Source organism: Knufia obscura, assembly GCF_036327395.1.
Source record: "Knufia obscura strain CCFEE 5817 isolate CBS 148926 chromosome Unknown scaffold_2, whole genome shotgun sequence".
NCBI lineage: Eukaryota > Fungi > Ascomycota > Eurotiomycetes > Chaetothyriales > Trichomeriaceae > Knufia > Knufia obscura.
The window spans coordinates 1940812-1958829 of NW_027042688.1; the positions used below are offsets into that span (position 1 = coordinate 1940812).

Consider the following 18018-nt stretch of genomic DNA (forward strand, 5'->3'; position numbering starts at 1 on the left):
TCTCTGACAGACTGTGGTGAACGGTGTTGTTTGTGTTCGGCTTGGGGATGCACGTCCTGTGTAGGATCTCTGCTCATTACTGAGACGTTTGCATTGAGATACCGACGAGCCAAGCGGTTACTGGTACCTTCAAGTTTGATCTGTACCCACATGCCTGCAGAATCCGAAAGGACTCAAGATATGCAGATTGGCGATTCAACGTCAGAGCGAATTGTCAAATCTTGACATCAGCACGAGGCTGAGACAGCCAAATCCAACAGATCGAGGCAAGGTCTGGATCAGATTCATTATCGTCCCTCGGTGGAGTGCGTACGAGTGAGGCTTCTCGGCGTCGCCCGTGGCAGAGTCCACACTTTCGTAGAGTTGGCTCTGAGACGTCGTGGTAGCCGATCTAAGGGAACGTTATCTCCACACTCACGTAAAGCGGGCCTCCAAGTAGATAACAGCCGATGAAGTTTGCTCGTCGCTTATTGTTGGTCTGTGTGACCCACGGGCTGAGTTTGACAGTCTCGAGCAGTTTTCCCAAAATGTCACCCCAGTAATCATTCCGCCTTGAGAATACTCCTTTCAGGAATAGTACTCCGTAGACAGTGATGTCAATTGTGCTGGATCAGTGCTGGTGATCTTTGACCGCTATTGGATCATAGTGTGACTTTTGGAGTGGAGCAGCACACGAGATCCAGACGTTCGGTACGCGTCTTTACAAGTTGACTCCTTCTGGCCACGGGCTTGGTAAAGATACAACGTCATCTTTCCCGCTAGATTTTGTTGACGATGCATCGTGATCATCGGATGCAGTTGGGAAGGTGTTTATTGCTTTGTTGTGGCAGGCACCCGCCGATTGACTGGAGTCACCGCTCGACTTGCCCTAAACTGTGCTTAACGAAGCCGCCATTTAGGTCGATTGGCGGGTGGCAGGCTCTTGCTGATATCCAAGGTCCATTATGATTCCACGTTCCCATCCTCGTCTGGACGAGTAGCCACTGTATTGCCTGACTCCTTATCTCATCCGTCGTCGAGGGAGCGGCTCTCCCATCTGTCATCGGGCCCACGTGACGATTGCTGCCCAAGTCACTGGACGCGGCCATCGTGATATCTGTCGATCGGTTGAGAGGAGCACTTGCAATGGGCGTGCAGTAGCCTTTCGGCAGCTTCTGACTGCGCCTGTGGAGAGACACAACAAGTCGAAGTTGCGGACATGAGGTTCATATTGGATTTATCCTACTGCGCTGAACGACCAGGGTTGTACCATGGCCGCAAGGGTTGTTTCGGCTGCGATTGCCATCGCCGTCTTGGCAATTGTCCCTGCAAGGAAGCGACGAGCCGAGGTGTTGGCCACGGGTCTTTGACGCCTAAAATTTAGGCATGCCTGCCCTTGGAAAATGCTTTTCGGGCTGTCAGCTACCCTGATAATGATTCCTAACTCGATGTGGCAGTTTCACTTACCAACATCTCGTATGGAAGCACACCGCTTGTGAGAATAATAACACAGTCACATTGCAACCTGCAAGCTATCTGATCACCGCAGCCCGCTCGGTCGAATTGTTTCCTCTTTCCAGCACAACTATGGTTCAAGTCGACCTGAAAAGCATTGGTGGTCATTGATTCGAGGATGAATAATGCGACAGGCTATATTGACCATGCTCATACCACTTAGCCTACCCAGCATTCAGTCTATCCTACAAGCAGACTAGCAACCACGCGTGGCAAGATCGTCAAGTTTAACGTATGGGGTCTCCTGATCTGAGATATTGTGGTTAGACCTCCCACGACCTTCCGCCACGAGCCGAGTCCTCCGCTTGAGCACAGACGAGACGATGTGATGAAAATCGCGCTCTGAGTGCCACTGCTTGATCACGCGTCGACATGGCCACTGTCCAAATGCATACACGGTTCGCTTGTTCCTTTTTCTTTTTGGCTCCGCAACCTAGCAGCAAGAATCGGTGTCACGACCCAAGAAGCAGACTATTGGAAGGAGAAAGTTGAGAAGGAAGAAGCAACGAGCATGGATAGGAGCATTCTAATGGGGTTGAATGTGTGCCTGCGCCAATATCCGCCGCTCTCCAACGTCAAATGCCAAGACCATTACAGTTCCTTCGGACGAGACTTGACAGCATTCGTAGGATCGTGCTCCTTCAGCAGAAGGGATAGACTGGAACACAGTCGTTGGCAAGACGCCTTCTGCATCTACGAGATGCTCATGGATACTGGACATTTTCCGTTCCCACGACCTTGAGCCAACCAATACTCCCATTGCAGTACAGTGCAACAACACTGAGCATTCCTTGAAATCAACCGTTACCGCAACATACTCCTTCATCACACTCCTTTGGTTTTCCCTGACTCTCCCTTCTTGACTGGCACTTGATCCTTCAGGTATGTCGACTGACCAGGAACATAGAACTTGTCGTACATTCCACCTTTTCTCCTTCGAGACATCGCAGCTTGTGCATTATCTGGAATGCGGTCTTCGTATTCTTCATCTGAGTAGTAGTCTTCATCGTAGTCGTAGTCGTAATCGTCACCTTCTTCTTCTTCCTGTTCCTCGCGGGTCTGCTCATCGTAGTCGCCGTAGTCTTGTTTTGTGCCAGCACCATCGCCAGCAGCTGACGACGTTTGCTGAGATCTTTCAGTGTGTAGGCCCGGTGTGCTGGTAGTCTTGCCGATGGTAGTATTCTCGTTCTGGAGTTGCACTATTTCTGCCGCCTTCGTTACACCAGTGATTCCGGCCTCTCCAGAGCCTTGTACTCCAGGTTGTGTGATATAGTCACCTTGCTTGGGCTGTACGCCAATCGTCTTCTTGATCGGTGAGGACATTGTGTCTGGCTTTCACGCAGATGTGATGTTCTGCTTCTTCATTGTGTCAAGTTGTGGGGTAGAATAGTCACCACAGACGTCATTTCGATGAGGATGGAGGTCGCTACGATTCTCCTGTGTAGGTGGTTAAATTTGGGAGCGAGTGAAGGGAAGAAAAGAGAAGAGATCGACAAAAGAACAAACACAACACCAGGAGCAAACACGTATTGTTGAAACCCTCAAACTGCTTATGTTTGACAGAGACGGCTCGCCTATAGGACTTACATTTACTTCGACGCCTTGCCTGCCTTCGCCTTGCTGAGTCTCTCACTCTTCCTCTGACCACCGTTCGTTCCCTCATCGATAGCCCCTTTCCTGGACGCCCTCTTCGCCTCTGTGTAAGCCTTCATCGTCTGCTTCGCGGCTTCGTTTTCAGCTTTCGCAGATTGCACAGCCCCCTTCGGCGTTGTGTTCTTCGCCGCTGGCTTCTTTGCCGCTGGTTTCTTTGCAACTCGGTTTCCGCTTTTCGCGAGACTCACAGCCCTTTCCAGCGCGGGATCCTTCGGTTTCGTCTTCACCCCCTCCTTACAGCAAGTATGCTTACACTTCTTCTTATCCGCACAATCATGCAAACACTGCCACCTACCGTTGGATAGCTTGATCGTCCTCGGGCTGATCTGCTCACTACTACTAGACATCCTCTTCGCGCCGCGCTTCTTGTTCTTGATGTGATCGTAGGGATAGTGATCGATTTGAAATCCGGGATTCCTCGCCTCTTTGCTCGGCACTTCCCATACATCGTTAAAGTCGTGGTGTGGAAACTCAGTCGTGCTGCCTAGGAGATGCTTCAAGCTTGGCTTCCACTGTAACAGGTTTCTACCAGCCTTGCTGTCGTGTCGCGCGGGTTTAAGTCCATAACCAAGATCATCTACGAGGAGATTCTCGTTCTTGGAGGCGAAGCTCGGCCGATGCGGTTCGCTGACGTAGTACTCATCGGCTGGTGCCCCGTCCGGAAGCGGACAGAGTATCGGTTCACGCGTGATTTGGCTCTTGAAGTAGCTCTCCTGCGCAAAAAGCGGCACGAATGCCATGTTGTGAGCAATGCGGTACCGTTGTTGAAGAAGTGCTGTGCTTCGGGGCTCAAGTTGGTCGACACATTCGAGAGGCCATGCATAGTGGACGGGCATCGGCTCGTTGAGGTTAATGTGCGAGCCTTCTTTCGGTTGCCACTGCCCGGATACATAGAGTACATCGTCCGTCACCTTCTGCATAATGGGAGGCTCCACCTTGGCCAAGACTGACATCGCGGTCAGCTTGTATGCGGCAGGTTTGTGAGTTGTGCCATGGCCCCCAGCGCTGAAAATTGGCAGTGCGATCATCCGTGTAGAGTACACGGCGACCACGATCGCGTATCGTATCTTTGGACATATGTTGCCAATATTCTTCGACCAAACTCGGTGGTCATCATTCACCGCTTCTCCTAGCGTTGGTATAAGGTGAAGAACTTTGATTATCATCCCGCGTCGCCATTGGTTGGGCTCGGTATTGACCTTTCCCAAGCCTCTCCGAGAGGTAATATTGTCATGTGCGGTGTTCATAGGATGACCGCACTGGTCACATTGATCAAGCTCTTTTGAGCTGCGCGACTTCTTTGAGGGCGCCGCGTTCCCGGCGATACTGGTCGTGGAGTGCCTTCGCTTGGTTCCGGCTTTGCTCGTTGGGGTGGATTGGGCGCGAGGCAACAGAGCGTCTAGCACCACCTTTGGGAACGCGCCCCACGATGCTTTGGCTCCTTTCGTCATGCTTGTGTAATTGCCGTCGCCCAGTCGCCAGCGTGAATCCGATGGATTCTGGTGATTATTCTTGCCTCACGAAAGGAGATTTCAAGAGACTTGCAGGGATGGCCAGAGACTATTTTGAAACATTCGTACCAGAGATGTGTGGTATACTGCCATTCAACTGGAGCTTGCCCGTGCACAACGTGACCAGCACCAAGCATTGTGAAATTCCAGGAATAGTGTTCTTTGTCGACTTGACCGCCGCTTCCGGAGACGACTCTTTGTCCCATGGTCGAGGAGTTTCGTATCGGTGACCACAAAGACAGGCTCGAGTCATAAACAAGTTATACACGCACATCAGCTACCAGAGAATGGTATGGTAGAGTACAATAATGAAAATTGGTTTGAAATTGAACATAAAGTAGCTTACCTGCCTTACCTGCCTTACCTGTCACGTGAATAAGATCTCGTCGAGCAGTCCGAGTCTGAGTCTCTGCGCGATCGCTTGTAGCAGCGCTCCCGCAGACGTCTCTCTTCCTCTACCTCGTCTTCGATCCAACGCTGGTCCTTGCCGCACTGGGCCAACCACCAGTCCTGCTGATGGTACACTTCTTGGAAACCCATCTTCACGCAGCTCTCATATTTTCTAACGAGCAATTTTCGGCTAGAAGGGTCAAGCTTACCTCTGTAATCCAGTGGCCATTTGTAGCTAACGTGGTACGGCTCGGCAAGACTCACGTAGGAACCGACACCGGGGTCCCAGCCGCCACCCGAATGGTCAACATATAGTCGAGCTTCATGTGAGCACCACTCTCCTGGCCTAGCGGGACTGAGAACTGACATTGCTGTACGTTTGTAAGTGTCGGACTTGTGTTTCAGGCCTTTGCCACCAGAGGTATACATCGGCAGAACGACCATTCCGATATGATAGACTGCTACCACGATGGCTGGACGCACCTTCGGTGTGACATTGCGATTTTCTCGGTATGCACTGCATGATCCGGATCCGTTTCATAGCGATTAAGGGTTGGCACGACGTGAGGTAGGTACAGAATCATACCTGTCTGCCAGTTACGAGCTTTGGTATCAAGGACACCGATCCTTTTGTCACGAACTGTATCAGTAGGCACGGCACTTGCATCATCATCTGGCATCCAGCCAGCTTTTGGTGGTTCATGATCGTCGTCCACGAGCTCGCCTGGCTCTTTATCATTATAGTCGAGTTGAGGCTGGCTCGTAGGAGGTCTCCTCACCAATGGGAATCGTGGTCTCGAGATGTTCGGGAAGCACGAGGTGGCGGCCTGCGCCTTTGTAAGATACTTGATTGAGGTCATCTCAGCCGAGTATGAACGGTCGGTATATTAGGGGTTGTTGACCATGGTCATGGCCATGGCGCTGACCGTTAGCCTTTAAGGAAATAGATCCAAACTGGTGTTTGCGGTACGGTCTTTGTTGCTTTGTCGTGTTGCTAAAATTAGCCGATGGTGCTGGCTTGTAACACTTTCAGCTGTTGCTGAGTCCACAAGCCGCTTGAGCTCGTCAAGCACGCAAACCAGCAACATGTCACTGCAGCCGAACACAACCCGTTCAGTATCGACGGAAGGCGAGCATCTTCGTGATGTTCTCGCGCAGTCAATGCGACAGCATGCGGTAGCTGGCCCGGACACTGGACATGTACAGAATGGTATGATCGAGAAGTTGGCTCTTCGCACATTAGAGGCGAAGTGGGATCTAGAAACATATCAGCGACTCCACCCGGACGCGCAATGCAATCTTCGAGCCAAGCAACAGCGGTTAGAACTTATCATGGCCCAGCTGCCTAAAATGGTTAACTACCTCAAGGACAGCCGACCACAAAATTGGTGGCAGAGTCTTGAGACGATGGAATTGAGAAGGACACTGGCCAAGGAGGCCCTTACCGAGTTAGCTGATCGAATGACCAAGCAGAACAGCGAAATGGTCCGCTTGAAAGATGCACTAAGAGACGCATTTTTCGAACTCGAAATTCACTTGGATTTCAATCCAGCGAAGACTGGGAGAAGCTGCACGCTGGTCAATATTTCCGATGACTTAGCAGCCGTGGACGACGATTTGTTGGATGCTTTCGAAGAAGACTGCCTCAACTTCAGGACGCAACAGCGCTCATACAATCTCGCAAGCTTCACATCAGAGGATATGCAGGCGCAGAAAACCAACGATTTGGTCAAGGCGCTGGCCGAGATGAAGTATCGACGAGCCAAAATGCAGCAAAATGAACAGACCACGAGTCAGAAGCAAGAGCTGGAGAGGCTGAACGCGGAGATCAAGGACCTCGTGGAAGAGTTGTCCCTTCTTGGAGTGCCTTTTGATGGCGAAGAGTTTGTGTTCGCGAAGGACAAAGGCGTCGATGTTGCATGGGAAGATCCGGATGAGCGGAATTCCGACGGAGAATCTGCACAAGGTGAGCCAGACTCGGAGGTCGCGACTGCGACTAAGACATCGATTGCTGATGCCAAGGACGAAGAGCTTGAACCATCCGTAAATGTCAAGAACGCGCCGTGTGAGCATAGCTATGCGCCACGTTTTTGTGGCAGCAGCTTCAGGCGAAAAACTGGTGCAAGTGTCGACCAAACTTCACCGCAGGACTCTTCGTCATCGTTCGAGCAAGCCAGGGTCAAATCGAGGCTGAATGCGTGGAGGGCTCGCTGTGAGCGCAGTCGACAGGACCTGCCGGAGGAGGCGAGGGAAGCACTCAAGCAAGGACAGCCTCACAAGGACGATTGCTGAAATGTGAAGCAACTTCGTATCTTTTATCACAGTCCATCTCTGAGTCTCTCTCCTTCGTCTTGTTGTGGTTGTTTGTGCCCTCAGATAACAGAGTCCTGGTCAGTATAGCGCTCACCGTACGCGCAGCTACAGCGTCGTATTGTGTTAGGAGAGGACATCGATGTAACTACTGCTGTTCGCACCGCAAATTTCATCGTACGCAAAGGAGAGCGGGAGCTTGTGAGCATGTAGGTTTGATCCGTGGGTTATCTGGAGGGTCGAGGACCGTGACGAGTCAAGGTATTATGCGCGGTAGTGCTGAGTTGAGTAAGCTCACTTGTGAGCATGCAAGGGACAGAGAGATTGTGATGCGACATTGAAGCTCAGTGAAGCAGCTTTTAGCAATTGTCTGCACTTTCAAGATCGGGGAGAGTAATCTCCTCTGCTCAGATGGAAGAGGAACGTACGGTATAGAAGTAAAGCTCATTATGCACATATGTACGGCGGGATATTTATGCCTGTTGCGAATGAGCCAGCAAATTAAACCTTTATTCGAGCTCTTCCTCCTTAGTCCTTGCTTGACCTTAACGATACCATCACGGGCGGCACCAGCGACTGGGTGGGCATATTCGTGCCCACAGCGAGTCTCACTCTGCTCCTACTGTGCCAAGAGACGATGCAGGAATTTTATGATAGTCAAGTCAGGAGTCATATGCTGGACATCGTTCAAGCTTTGTCTCGCTCACACACCTTCTGTTCGGGAGAACCAAGGAGGAATTTGTTCAACTACATTTCTGCTGCAGATGCAAACCAAGTTGATACGAACTCATCCGTTGAGTCGCTCATATCTACCTCACTAGGCAAGTATAGGGGAGCGCAAGCCAAGTACATTTTGAGGTACCTACACCTACTTCCTGCGGAAGGTAGACAGTATTCTCAATCATTTTCATGTACCGGACCTTGACAAAATACTCAGCTTCTTGCTTTATACATTTCGATTCAGGATGGACAGGTACTCAGAGTCTTGAATTAAGAGCAGGAGTAAAGTTTCCCCGCTCCACCCCATGTCGTCACCACACCTGGTGCCCCTTCCTGCTGAATTCACTTGGCACCTCCTACAAGCATAACCTATACCCAGCACCATAAATTTCCCTCACTCCAAAGCTCCATTGCATCTGCAAGCATGTCACCAAGTAAAGAATCCCAAGCTCTAGCAGAGCACTTCAAACAGCTCGTCCCCAGGTTCCCAGCCGATGGCGACCCCTTCATGCAACGTGTCTTATACGAGAAAGTCCGAGACGTCGGCTCAGAGGCACCCGGCGTAACCATCGAGGACATCACAATCTTCGCCAATGGACTGAACGTCCCATGTAAATGGTTCAAGCCGGAGGGTACATCCTCTGCCAAACACGTGATACTTTTCATGCATGGTGGTGGCTTCAGGTAGGTCGTATCTATACGCTCGTGCACCAAAATCGGCCGTCTTGATGGTCACATACTAACATCCCCAGCTTCGGCTCCCCCGACGGCCACCGCAAACTAACCGCCCACCTCGCCCATACAACCCACTGCCCCGCCATAAGCCCCGACTACCGCCTCAGCCCCGAACACCCATACCCCGCCGCGCTGGACGACTGCCTAACCACATACCAGCACCTCCTCACACTCGGTTACGACCCCACCAAAATAATCCTAGCCGGCGACTCCTGCGGCGGCGGCCTCTCCGCCAGCCTCCCGCTCGCCGCGATTCAGCGTGGCTTGCCGGTGCCAGGTCTCAGTATCGCACTAAGTCCAGCCTATGATTGGAGCACACAGACAGGCGGAACGATGGATTCGAATAAAGACCACGACCTGATAAATACCGCGCCATTCGTGAAGTTACTATCTGATCGGTACGTGCAGGGCAGCGGTGTAAACGCGACCGAACCGCTCGTGAGTCCATTGTTAGCATCAGATGAGGATCTGCGGCGGATGCCGCCTACTTGGATCTCTGTTGCTGGACACGACATGTTGCGGGATCACGGGGAGCGGATGGCGAAGAGATTAAGGGGGTTGGAAGTGGAGGTTGTGCTTGAGGTGCAGGAGGGACAGCAGCATGTTATGGAGTTTATGGTTGGGAGGGCGCCGGAGGCGACGGGGTCGATTGGGAGGATTGGCGAGTGGGCGAGGGGGAAGGTTGGGGGGTGAATGGAGGACACTGAGCAGTAAACATGGCATTGTTGTGTTGTACAATTTACTGTACATGTGACATGGCACTCGAAGCCCGCGTCGTGAGGTCAAAAGTCCTACTCAGTCCGTCTCCCTCCTCCGCCTAGCGCGCAGCACAATATCGCTATTTGTCCCCGCTCGACCAACCGCCAGCTCTTCCAGAGTCTTGGACTTCGTCCCCCAGATCCGCCGTACGCCTTTGCCCTTGACTTGTACATCCGGTACCATGAAATGCGTGACCACCGCGCCAAGAATCATGATAGCACTGAAGACAATCAGCACTTTTCCGTATCGCACCGTTTCCGCATTCCCAGGTGTGCTTGACCCCAATCGGTAATACGTGCTGAAGACCTGGACAAGGATGGAGCCGAGCTTTCCTGCTCCAGCGGATAGCCCATGGCATGTACCACGGTATCGTGTCGGAAAGAGCTCAGCGGGAAGAATGTAGGTCGTTGAGTTAGGACCAAAGTTGAAGAATAGCTGGCCGACGATATATAGAACAATAGCCGGAGCGCCTTCCTTGTGTGTTGTCATGAACATCGTACCGAGGGTGATGAAGAGGGCAGCAAGCGCTAGGAACCCGTACTTCTGCAAGCTGACGCGATTGATTCTGCTTGCGAGGGAGATCATAAGAACACCGCCGATGAAGCTACCAAGATTAAGGATGAGGAGAGCATGAACTGACGTGTTGAAGAACATATCGAAGACACTGACGGCGGGATCATCGCTAGTCTTCCAGAAAGGTGTCGAGCCTTCGATGTCGAGAGAGCCCCAGGTTTTGGCCAGGAACTTTGGAGATGAAATCCCGATGCCATAGAATGCAAAGTCGAGGAGGAGCCATGCAAGCATTGTTCCTGCGAGTGTTATCCAGTTTCGTTCCTTCCAGAAGTACTGGATGATGTCACGCTTCGATGTGGTCCAGTTTGAGTTCAAGGTTACCGTCGGGACGGCCCCAACCGTCCACTCTGCTTGCGCGGTGAGAGCTGCTTCATCTGTTCGGCTTCCTGAGACTGCTGAGCCACGTGCTGAGACGTCCCATGCTGCTTCTTCGAGTTCTGTGTCGCTGATGTTGTCGCCGAAGAGTTCTGTTGCGTCAAATTCGGCTTTGATCGGGTCGTCCTCGATGTCGAGTAGGAAGCGTGGTGTTTCAGGAATCGCGACTCGGAAGAGGACACCGATGACGCCAGGTAACACACCGATACCGATGATCCAGCGCCACATTTGATCGAATGACCTGGTCAAATTTTCGGGATCGTTGTTTCTGTGGATGGCGACAACGATGAGCGACACGACATTACCGAAGATTTGTCCGAGCGGCTGCATGAAGAAGACACTCGCCATCATGGTGGCTCGATGCCTGGTAGGAGAGAGCCTGCAAACTGTTAGGATGTGCTCATGTTAGTGATGAAAGACGACGACCTACTCGGAAGTGATGACGGCGCTTAGAGGGTAGTCAGCCCCAACGCCTATACCAACAACAACGCGCCACCACAGCAGCCATGCGAAGACGCTCATACTGCCCTCGGCGCCCTCCGAACTCATAACAACGCCAAGGGTCGCAGTGATGAGCAACAGCAACTCGACACCATACATCTTCTTCCGTCCGTATTTGTCCGCCAGGAAGCCAAAGACCACTTGTCCAATCATGGTACCAGCCAACGTGGCGATATTGATATGAGTATTTCTGCTCGAATTCAGGTCATCGCGCCAGTAGACATACGAGATCATCGGCAGTACGATATTGCTCGCGAATAACGTGTACCCATCGAGGAAGAAGCCGACGCCAGCTACGAGTACGACAACATACTGGAACTTCTGTCGGTCGATCGTTTCGTAGATTTGTCTCGCTCTCACATTGCGATCCCGTTCATGGTCGAATTCTCGAGTGCGGTCAGTTTTGTACAGGCGCCACCTTCCCATTTTGGTGTGACTCGAGCAGTGCTAACTCAGCTCCACTTGCCGAGGTTCACCAGACCATGTTGTGAGCGCGCAGAAGCCGTTTCTTGAATGATGAATGTCACTTTCGAAGGATACAGTTGTTAGAAGGAAGATCGCTCTCGAGACGAGTGAGAGGTGTTCATCATGCAAGCGACAGGCAACTTCGGCTCGTTACTTGCCTAGAGCTGGCTCGCTTTTCTTCTGCTGCACCAGCCAAGAAGGCGTCCTCAAACTCCGACGAACCATCTCATCCCTGCACTATCCAAGAGTTTGGAACGGCTTTGCGTGTTCGGGATGCGCCGCTTGCGCTGTTCTGGCAACATGCTCGAGGATAATGGCTAGGCTAGAACCCCTTTGACCAATGGTAGCGTCCACGTGCGCGCCTTTTACGCATGAGGGTGGGGATCGAACAGAACGTTCGGACTTGGCCCACCCGCCAATCCTAGACTTGCGAGCCGGAGCGAAGCATGCTCTCATGATCGGAATTTACTGGGCTCGACATGTTCTCTTCGAGCATGACCTTCGACGGATTGAGCACCCATCGGTGCACTCCAGACGTCAGCTGTTTCAGCAGAAGTGGTCATAGTAGAATTTCCCGGTGATAGGTGTTACTGAACAACGAATACTGAGTAGATTAGAATTGTCAACCCTGAACCGAACCAACTCCCCGCTAGTAAAACCGTGCAAATCATGCCTTCATATCCAGACTCTGGAAGTGTCGGTCTCTATCGACCAGTGATCTTGACATCCGCTGCTTGCATCAAGGTACACATCCGTTTCGCATCATTTCCGTCGATGAAAAGGATGTTCAGAGCCTTCAACTGCGCAGACAGCTCGCTGCTAGTCGCTAACTTCATCTGCACCGGCTTTCCACTCTTCTTCGGAGGCTCGACACTATCAATGGCGTCAACCGGCAAGGAATAATACCGCTTCTTCTCCTTCCGCTGTGAGTTGGCAAAAAATAGCAAGCTCAATGCACCGGTAGTCGATCTGCAGATGCGGAGATTCTGACTGATGGCTTCCTCACCACGACCTTTTGACACGATCTCCGCCACACCCGCCACAAACAACACCGCAACGCCGAGAACTGCTTCCTGGGATTTATCGCAATCGCTGCCCCTTTCAAATGTGTATTGTGGCTGCGTATTGAAGACCGCCTGTGCTACCTGTACATTCTGGTCCTCGAGAAAGCACACCCGAAGTGACTTCTGCGTCGACGTCGCCGGCTGCTCGAGATGAGGTATTGGTTTTCTGCCATTGACAAATGTATGGACGAACGCACCGGACAGTGAAGATGGGTCGCTGAGCTCAATGCAACGGATCGACCCCGAAACGTCTTTGCACACTACAACCTTCGAATACTTAAGCTTGAAGAGTTTGCTGCCTTTCGTGAACGATAGCGTCACGGGTGAAAGTAGATCCACGGCGGTCGACACGGCCGAAGCAGACCGTATTGCTGATCCCCTCTCGCTTGCAGGAGGGGAAGTTGCCGGTGTATAAGCAGGATCCCAGAAAGAAAGTCCGGTGCTCTCAGAGTTTTGGGAGCCAAAACTACTGCGGAGAGGAGAAGGTTGGCTGACGAACTCTGCAAAATCATACAGGCGTGGGCCCGTATTCATACTGGGCTGCGCAGGAGAGCTATATGATCAGAAGTGTGTTTCTGCATGTGTGGTTCGCGCGAGATTTTGTTTAGATGAGCATAATGTATTGAATGACGAAAGTTCCGGCGACGGGTGATGTCGAGGGCTCGACAATGCGAGTAGAATGCAAGGCGGCCTAGACTTGTATCCATAGTTCATTGCTGCGGGCTCGGCTAGGGCTGATTTTGAAAGTTTACATGGTACCTTGGTATGCATGACTTGAGACGCAAGCACTGACCACCTGCAATAAAACGTGGGCTGCGGTCTGGTATTGTGATAGCTCGTGAAGAAGGTCTGATGAACAACGTGCGAGAATGAGTGGCTAAGAAAAGCTCCCATCTGATGATCCCTGTTCACGTTGCATCAGCGCAGCTTTATCTTATCAGACTAGCTTCGGGCTAGTAGCAGCCGGTCAATGGCCCAAGTGAAAGCCGTGCTCTCTCCTACCAGCGGGCGCCGAACCTCAGGCCTGGGAAGAGCCTTCACACCTGGCTCCTTGCGATGCTTGAACTCTGGTGGTAGAGCCTGCCAATCGGACATCCAGGTGCAGCTCGATCCTTGGCCGTCATTGTTCGTGTTGTCGAGCACTATCATATCTTGCATTCCACCGGGTCTGGCCGTGGGCACAAGCCGACAATCTGCTGACACGCGTGCCACTAGAACTCTTTCGACATGGATCCTGTTATAAGTATTCTTGACGGCGAGTTTCTGAAGCCTCGAATACAGCATCGGTAGCCGTTCCGCCATCCATCTGTACAGCACGCCGTGAAGGTAAGTTATGATCAATATCCCTGCCTGTGGACGTCGCCTACAATGCGTACATTGCATCTGATTCCTGTTTCCTCTTCAGATCCAGACGTTGAATTCTTGCACCTCTAGCTCGATTTCGCTGCATGATTGCCAAGCGGTAGAGGCGTTCCGGTGTAGATGCAGTGGCTTGGCAGAGTCGCTGAATCTGGACGACGCGCGCTGATGTCCGGGCGCTAGGTGTTGGCACAAGCATCAGTCTCGAGTGTGAACGGTGAGCAGTCTGTATTCGCATTGTACTGAATAAATTCAATGGTCCGAGCTAGTCATGCTAAAGCTTTGGTGATGAAAATCGGTGTATCGGATTACCAGTCGAAGGCCTGAGAGGTTATGAAGAGCCAAGGTGCACATCGTTGGCTTGGCTGGAAAATCCGCAAATTTGTTCTCTGAGCAATGCTGGGAAGTCGACCACCTTGTATACACATATGGATCGTTCGAGGCGTTCAAAAAGCTGCTTGCTGAGAGCTGGGGGTATACCCTAGCAGATCGTTAGGCGAATGTATTCCGGGTACCATGGTAGACCTCGCGATCTCTGTTATGCCCGGCCATGCAGAGCAAGACTGAGACAATTCCGTTGCGTCCGGTGTTCAGGATCAATGACTGCTCCTCCTCCTTAGGTCGGATCACCAATCCTTGCTTCCGCAGTATACGCACCAATGTCTCAATCCTCGTGATTGCCAAAGAGAGGAGGCCCTTCTGTTCTGGTAATGTGTCCAACCTCGTTGGTATGGTACTGGAAAGCATGAGGAAAAAGCGTAATGGCGCGAGCAGGAGACAAGCAGAAGCCACCCCGCATGTGGATGGTACGAGTAGTATCTGGCAGGAGAAATGTTCAGTTTGGGCCGGATACCACAAGCGACTGTCGCGCGGGCGTGCGTGCTGCTCTCGATGTGATTTAGGTACCCTGAAATCTGTGTAGCTTTGATATGTATGGCGGTTGGTCTACCAGATGTTGGAAGATCTCCTTCGTCGTAGAACAGCTCTGCCGTACTCACTGCGAAACGCTGTTACTTGCTGCAGAGTTCGGCTGCTGTATGTCTGCAACCATAGCGCCGAGCTGCGTAATGCGAAATCGAACCATAACGTTTCGCCGGCTCAGCTCCGCCTGGTGAAGGGTTGCAGTCAGGTGCCAAGACCAACACGTGCCTGCGGTTTGCCATGGTATTTATTGCGATCCCCCAGCACACTCATCGTGACCAGACAACCAACCCTCACAAGAACAAAGCGTAAGTCATCATCCATCCTCTCAGCTTCGCATCACTGTCTAACGCACATGATCAACCATATAGAACATGCCACATATCAACAGCCTCCCACTCGAACTGATCACGATGATCTTTCAGTGCCTCTTCGACGACGACCAATTCTCGGCTCATCTGAGCCTCATCCGAGTCTGCCGGTTCTGGAACGTGGTGGTCTTTCGGTGCCTGCATCTCCTGCAGCGACGACGACGATTCCCTGGGGAGACCTCTGGAGAGTTCAAAGGCTAAATAATCTGAACACATTCACCAAACTCTTGCTTTCTTGTGTCTTGTCGTTGTGTAGCTTGTCTGTCTGTCGTAGTCTGTGTTCCGTGCCTGTCTTGTCGTTGTGTAGCTTGTCTGTCTGTCGTAGTCTGTGTTCCGTGCCTGTCTTTGTTGAGTTTCCGTGCTGTGCGATTCGCCGCTTTCAAGAGTGAGTTTCAAGGACTAGCTTTTCCTCAAACTTGTCATACGCTCAAAACTTGACGAACCATTTTGCACCACTCAAAGCCTGCCGACTCATCTTTCTTCTTGCACCATCTGTACCTCTTCCACAATGGACTTGCTCGCTGCCATCATGGGCACAAGCGGTAAAGACCGTGCGAGGAGAACTTGCGCGACGGAAACGACCAACCACATCATGAAAGCCATAATTTTCACAGATCTCAAGCGTGATCTTAGCCGACGAACCGACCTGGGCGAACAGATTGCTGCTGGAGGAGGTAGCTCTGAATCACGAGACGAGTAAGTTCGAACATTAGCAGAAAACCCGCATCTAACGCTTGACAGCTATCGCAACATATTGGCCAGCTACGAAAATACTGGCTTGCCACCGTCACTGGCAAAGACCTCACGAGCACCGTCAGCGGCAACACCCTCCTTCCGAGTCGAGTATGTCAGCATTCCTAGCCGCTAAGACAGTCAACTAACATGCAATAGAAAGAAGAGAGCTAGGAGGAAGAGGGGTATTAAGAAGGGAGGTAGCAAGGAGGGAAGTAGGAAGAAGGAGAAGAAGAGAACCATTCTCGATCTTCCTCCTGAGATTCATGCCACGATCTTGAGACACCTCACCTCCGCCTCCAAGGCTGCGCAAGATCTCGCTGAGGCTTGCATCGACGTCAAATCAGCAGCTCTGGCCATTCCCAACGTGGCCATTGCATTCACACTTGAGGATGAGGTGGGTTGGGCAGTATGGGATCAGGAAACGCGGAGCTTCTGTTATGATAGGTATAAGGGCTGGCCGATTTCTCTTGGTTGGTTCCAAAACGCAGGGGGCCGACCACTCCGAGTTTATGAGTCCGACATTGAGTTCTGCCGGTCTGCCAGCAAGGAGACCCTTGCGCATCAACTGTCATGAGCGACGTGCGAGAAGGCCTGGTCCTCGTTGCAGAAGAGTGCGCAAATTTCGTTCCTGGTCCTCAGATAATGGTCAATGTTTACTGAGATTCTCTAGATTCCTTGTGCAGAATCTTACCGCAGACGAGTGTGAGGTGATCGAGACGCTAACTGAGAGCTGACAGGTAGCATATCAGAAGATTGCCAACGTTATATGATACACCTGCACCGAAGATAGGTTTCTAAGCCTGGGGACCCAGAAGGCGTTCGGCGCGTGAGCACAAGATCGTCCGTATTCTCGTTACATAGCCAGCGACAGAGCTCTGGATATCGAAGACCACCCACATTGGCCCAAGGTTCCCACAGCTCATGGACTCACACCACGGGCATAAAAGAAGCATCGCACCGGTACGCAATTCCTTGTGGCAGCAGGAGCTTCTGCGACCTGGCGACCTTCGCTCGCTTGGCGAATGCTTTCTGATCTCGACCCAGAGGCTGGCCCATTAGCTCGGCTAGCCTTGATGAAGTCAGCATTGCTGACGAGAGCTCAACGCAGCAACGCTCGAGAATAACTCCGTGCTGATGCAGATTATCAAGAATCTTGGATGAGGCAGTGTCTTCTCGGTTGATACTGTTCAAGCATACCCTGGGCCACGTCATGCCCTTCTGGCATATGAAGGTTTCAGACAAAGCTTTGGACACATGGGCAAGACGTAGCGACAATTCCAGCGTTTTTACCGAGATCAACCGACAGAACCACATATCACAACGCCGGAAAGGTGGTTCTTGAAGTCGGTCGACCTGGAAGGGTGCCGCTAGAATACTGCATGGAAGAGCTGAAACCGTGGGCGGCACGCTGGACTTCCTCGTGAAGACCCAGCTTGCCGCGAGCAAGGTATGCTCTTCTCAGTGTGGGTCAATTGCCCCTTCCAGTCACGGATCGATGGCTCGGCGCGACTTCATAGCAAAAGCCAGTCATTTCTCTGCTGAACCATCTTTGGGTACCTGAAATCGATCAGAATTCCTGCGATTTGGCATGGCATGATCGAGTTCGACATGGGCCAAGTTCGAGGTTCAAACATTGCAAGACGGCGCAGGGATTCGGGACTTGCATTGGCTGTAGTTCACAGCGACGGGAAGACTGCTCGCCTTGCTTTTCCAGGGAATTTTGTCGCTGGGCGTTGCTGTAGTTGTTCTGGACTCTCTGTTCGGCCACGGCTGGGCACCATCACTAAACGTCACCACTGCTGTGTGTATCTGGCACACAACAATCCGAAGTAGGTTGTGGTGAAGAGGACGCGCAGGTTGGTGTCTCCTTTGTGCCTAAAGACTGAATCATCGTGCAAGGATGCAGCGCTTAGCCTTCGAGTACACGCGCGGCATGAACTCCATGGGTCATGGCCCTTCGTGTCGGCAGCACTGGCGTCGATGCAGTCTTCTGTCCTTGGACTGTTGTCAGCCAGTGGAGATGTGCTATCGCCCGAAAGCTGCTCTTTGATGGCTTCTGGTGTATCGCCTGATGGCTTTGCT

The 18018-nt window shown here is 51.9% G+C and overlaps 8 protein-coding genes across 8 annotated transcripts; 3 read left to right on the top strand and 5 right to left on the bottom strand.

The window, feature by feature from the left end:
- Nucleotides 1-2319: 2319 nt before the first annotated feature.
- Nucleotides 2320-2817, bottom strand: PMZ80_002556 (uncharacterized protein; the record flags this gene model as incomplete). The annotated part of the gene is made up of 1 exon (XM_064870989.1): nucleotides 2320-2817. One exon carries the CDS (start codon nucleotides 2815-2817, stop codon nucleotides 2320-2322), a length of 498 nt encoding a protein of 165 aa, XP_064733442.1.
- A 266-nt stretch (nucleotides 2818-3083) lies between these two features.
- Nucleotides 3084-4598, bottom strand: HFM1_1 (ATP-dependent DNA helicase MER3; the record flags this gene model as incomplete). Its single annotated transcript, XM_064870990.1, has 1 exon — nucleotides 3084-4598. The coding sequence occupies one exon, from the start codon at nucleotides 4596-4598 to the stop codon at nucleotides 3084-3086; it is 1515 nt and encodes a 504-aa protein (XP_064733443.1).
- Nucleotides 4599-6134: 1536 nt separating this feature from the next.
- PMZ80_002558 (uncharacterized protein) lies at nucleotides 6135-7340 on the top strand (the record flags this gene model as incomplete). The annotated part of the gene is made up of 1 exon (XM_064870991.1): nucleotides 6135-7340. The coding sequence occupies one exon, from the start codon at nucleotides 6135-6137 to the stop codon at nucleotides 7338-7340; it is 1206 nt and encodes a 401-aa protein (XP_064733444.1).
- A 1162-nt stretch (nucleotides 7341-8502) lies between these two features.
- Nucleotides 8503-9506, top strand: atp12_1 (ATP synthase mitochondrial F1 complex assembly factor 2; the record flags this gene model as incomplete). The annotated part of the gene is made up of 2 exons (XM_064870992.1): nucleotides 8503-8762; nucleotides 8831-9506. 2 exons carry the CDS (start codon nucleotides 8503-8505, stop codon nucleotides 9504-9506), a joined length of 936 nt encoding a protein of 311 aa, XP_064733445.1.
- Nucleotides 9507-9608: 102 nt separating this feature from the next.
- On the bottom strand, nucleotides 9609-10868 carry PMZ80_002560 (uncharacterized protein; the record flags this gene model as incomplete). The annotated part of the gene is made up of 1 exon (XM_064870993.1): nucleotides 9609-10868. The coding sequence occupies one exon, from the start codon at nucleotides 10866-10868 to the stop codon at nucleotides 9609-9611; it is 1260 nt and encodes a 419-aa protein (XP_064733446.1).
- A 78-nt stretch (nucleotides 10869-10946) lies between these two features.
- Nucleotides 10947-11447, bottom strand: PMZ80_002561 (uncharacterized protein; the record flags this gene model as incomplete). The annotated part of the gene is made up of 1 exon (XM_064870994.1): nucleotides 10947-11447. One exon carries the CDS (start codon nucleotides 11445-11447, stop codon nucleotides 10947-10949), a length of 501 nt encoding a protein of 166 aa, XP_064733447.1.
- A 743-nt stretch (nucleotides 11448-12190) lies between these two features.
- Nucleotides 12191-13084, bottom strand: PMZ80_002562 (uncharacterized protein; the record flags this gene model as incomplete). The annotated part of the gene is made up of 1 exon (XM_064870995.1): nucleotides 12191-13084. The coding sequence occupies one exon, from the start codon at nucleotides 13082-13084 to the stop codon at nucleotides 12191-12193; it is 894 nt and encodes a 297-aa protein (XP_064733448.1).
- A 2625-nt stretch (nucleotides 13085-15709) lies between these two features.
- PMZ80_002563 (uncharacterized protein) lies at nucleotides 15710-16510 on the top strand (the record flags this gene model as incomplete). The annotated part of the gene is made up of 3 exons (XM_064870996.1): nucleotides 15710-15897; nucleotides 15943-16044; nucleotides 16093-16510. The coding sequence occupies 3 exons, from the start codon at nucleotides 15710-15712 to the stop codon at nucleotides 16508-16510; spliced, it is 708 nt and encodes a 235-aa protein (XP_064733449.1).
- Between the last annotated feature and the right edge of the window lie 1508 nt (nucleotides 16511-18018).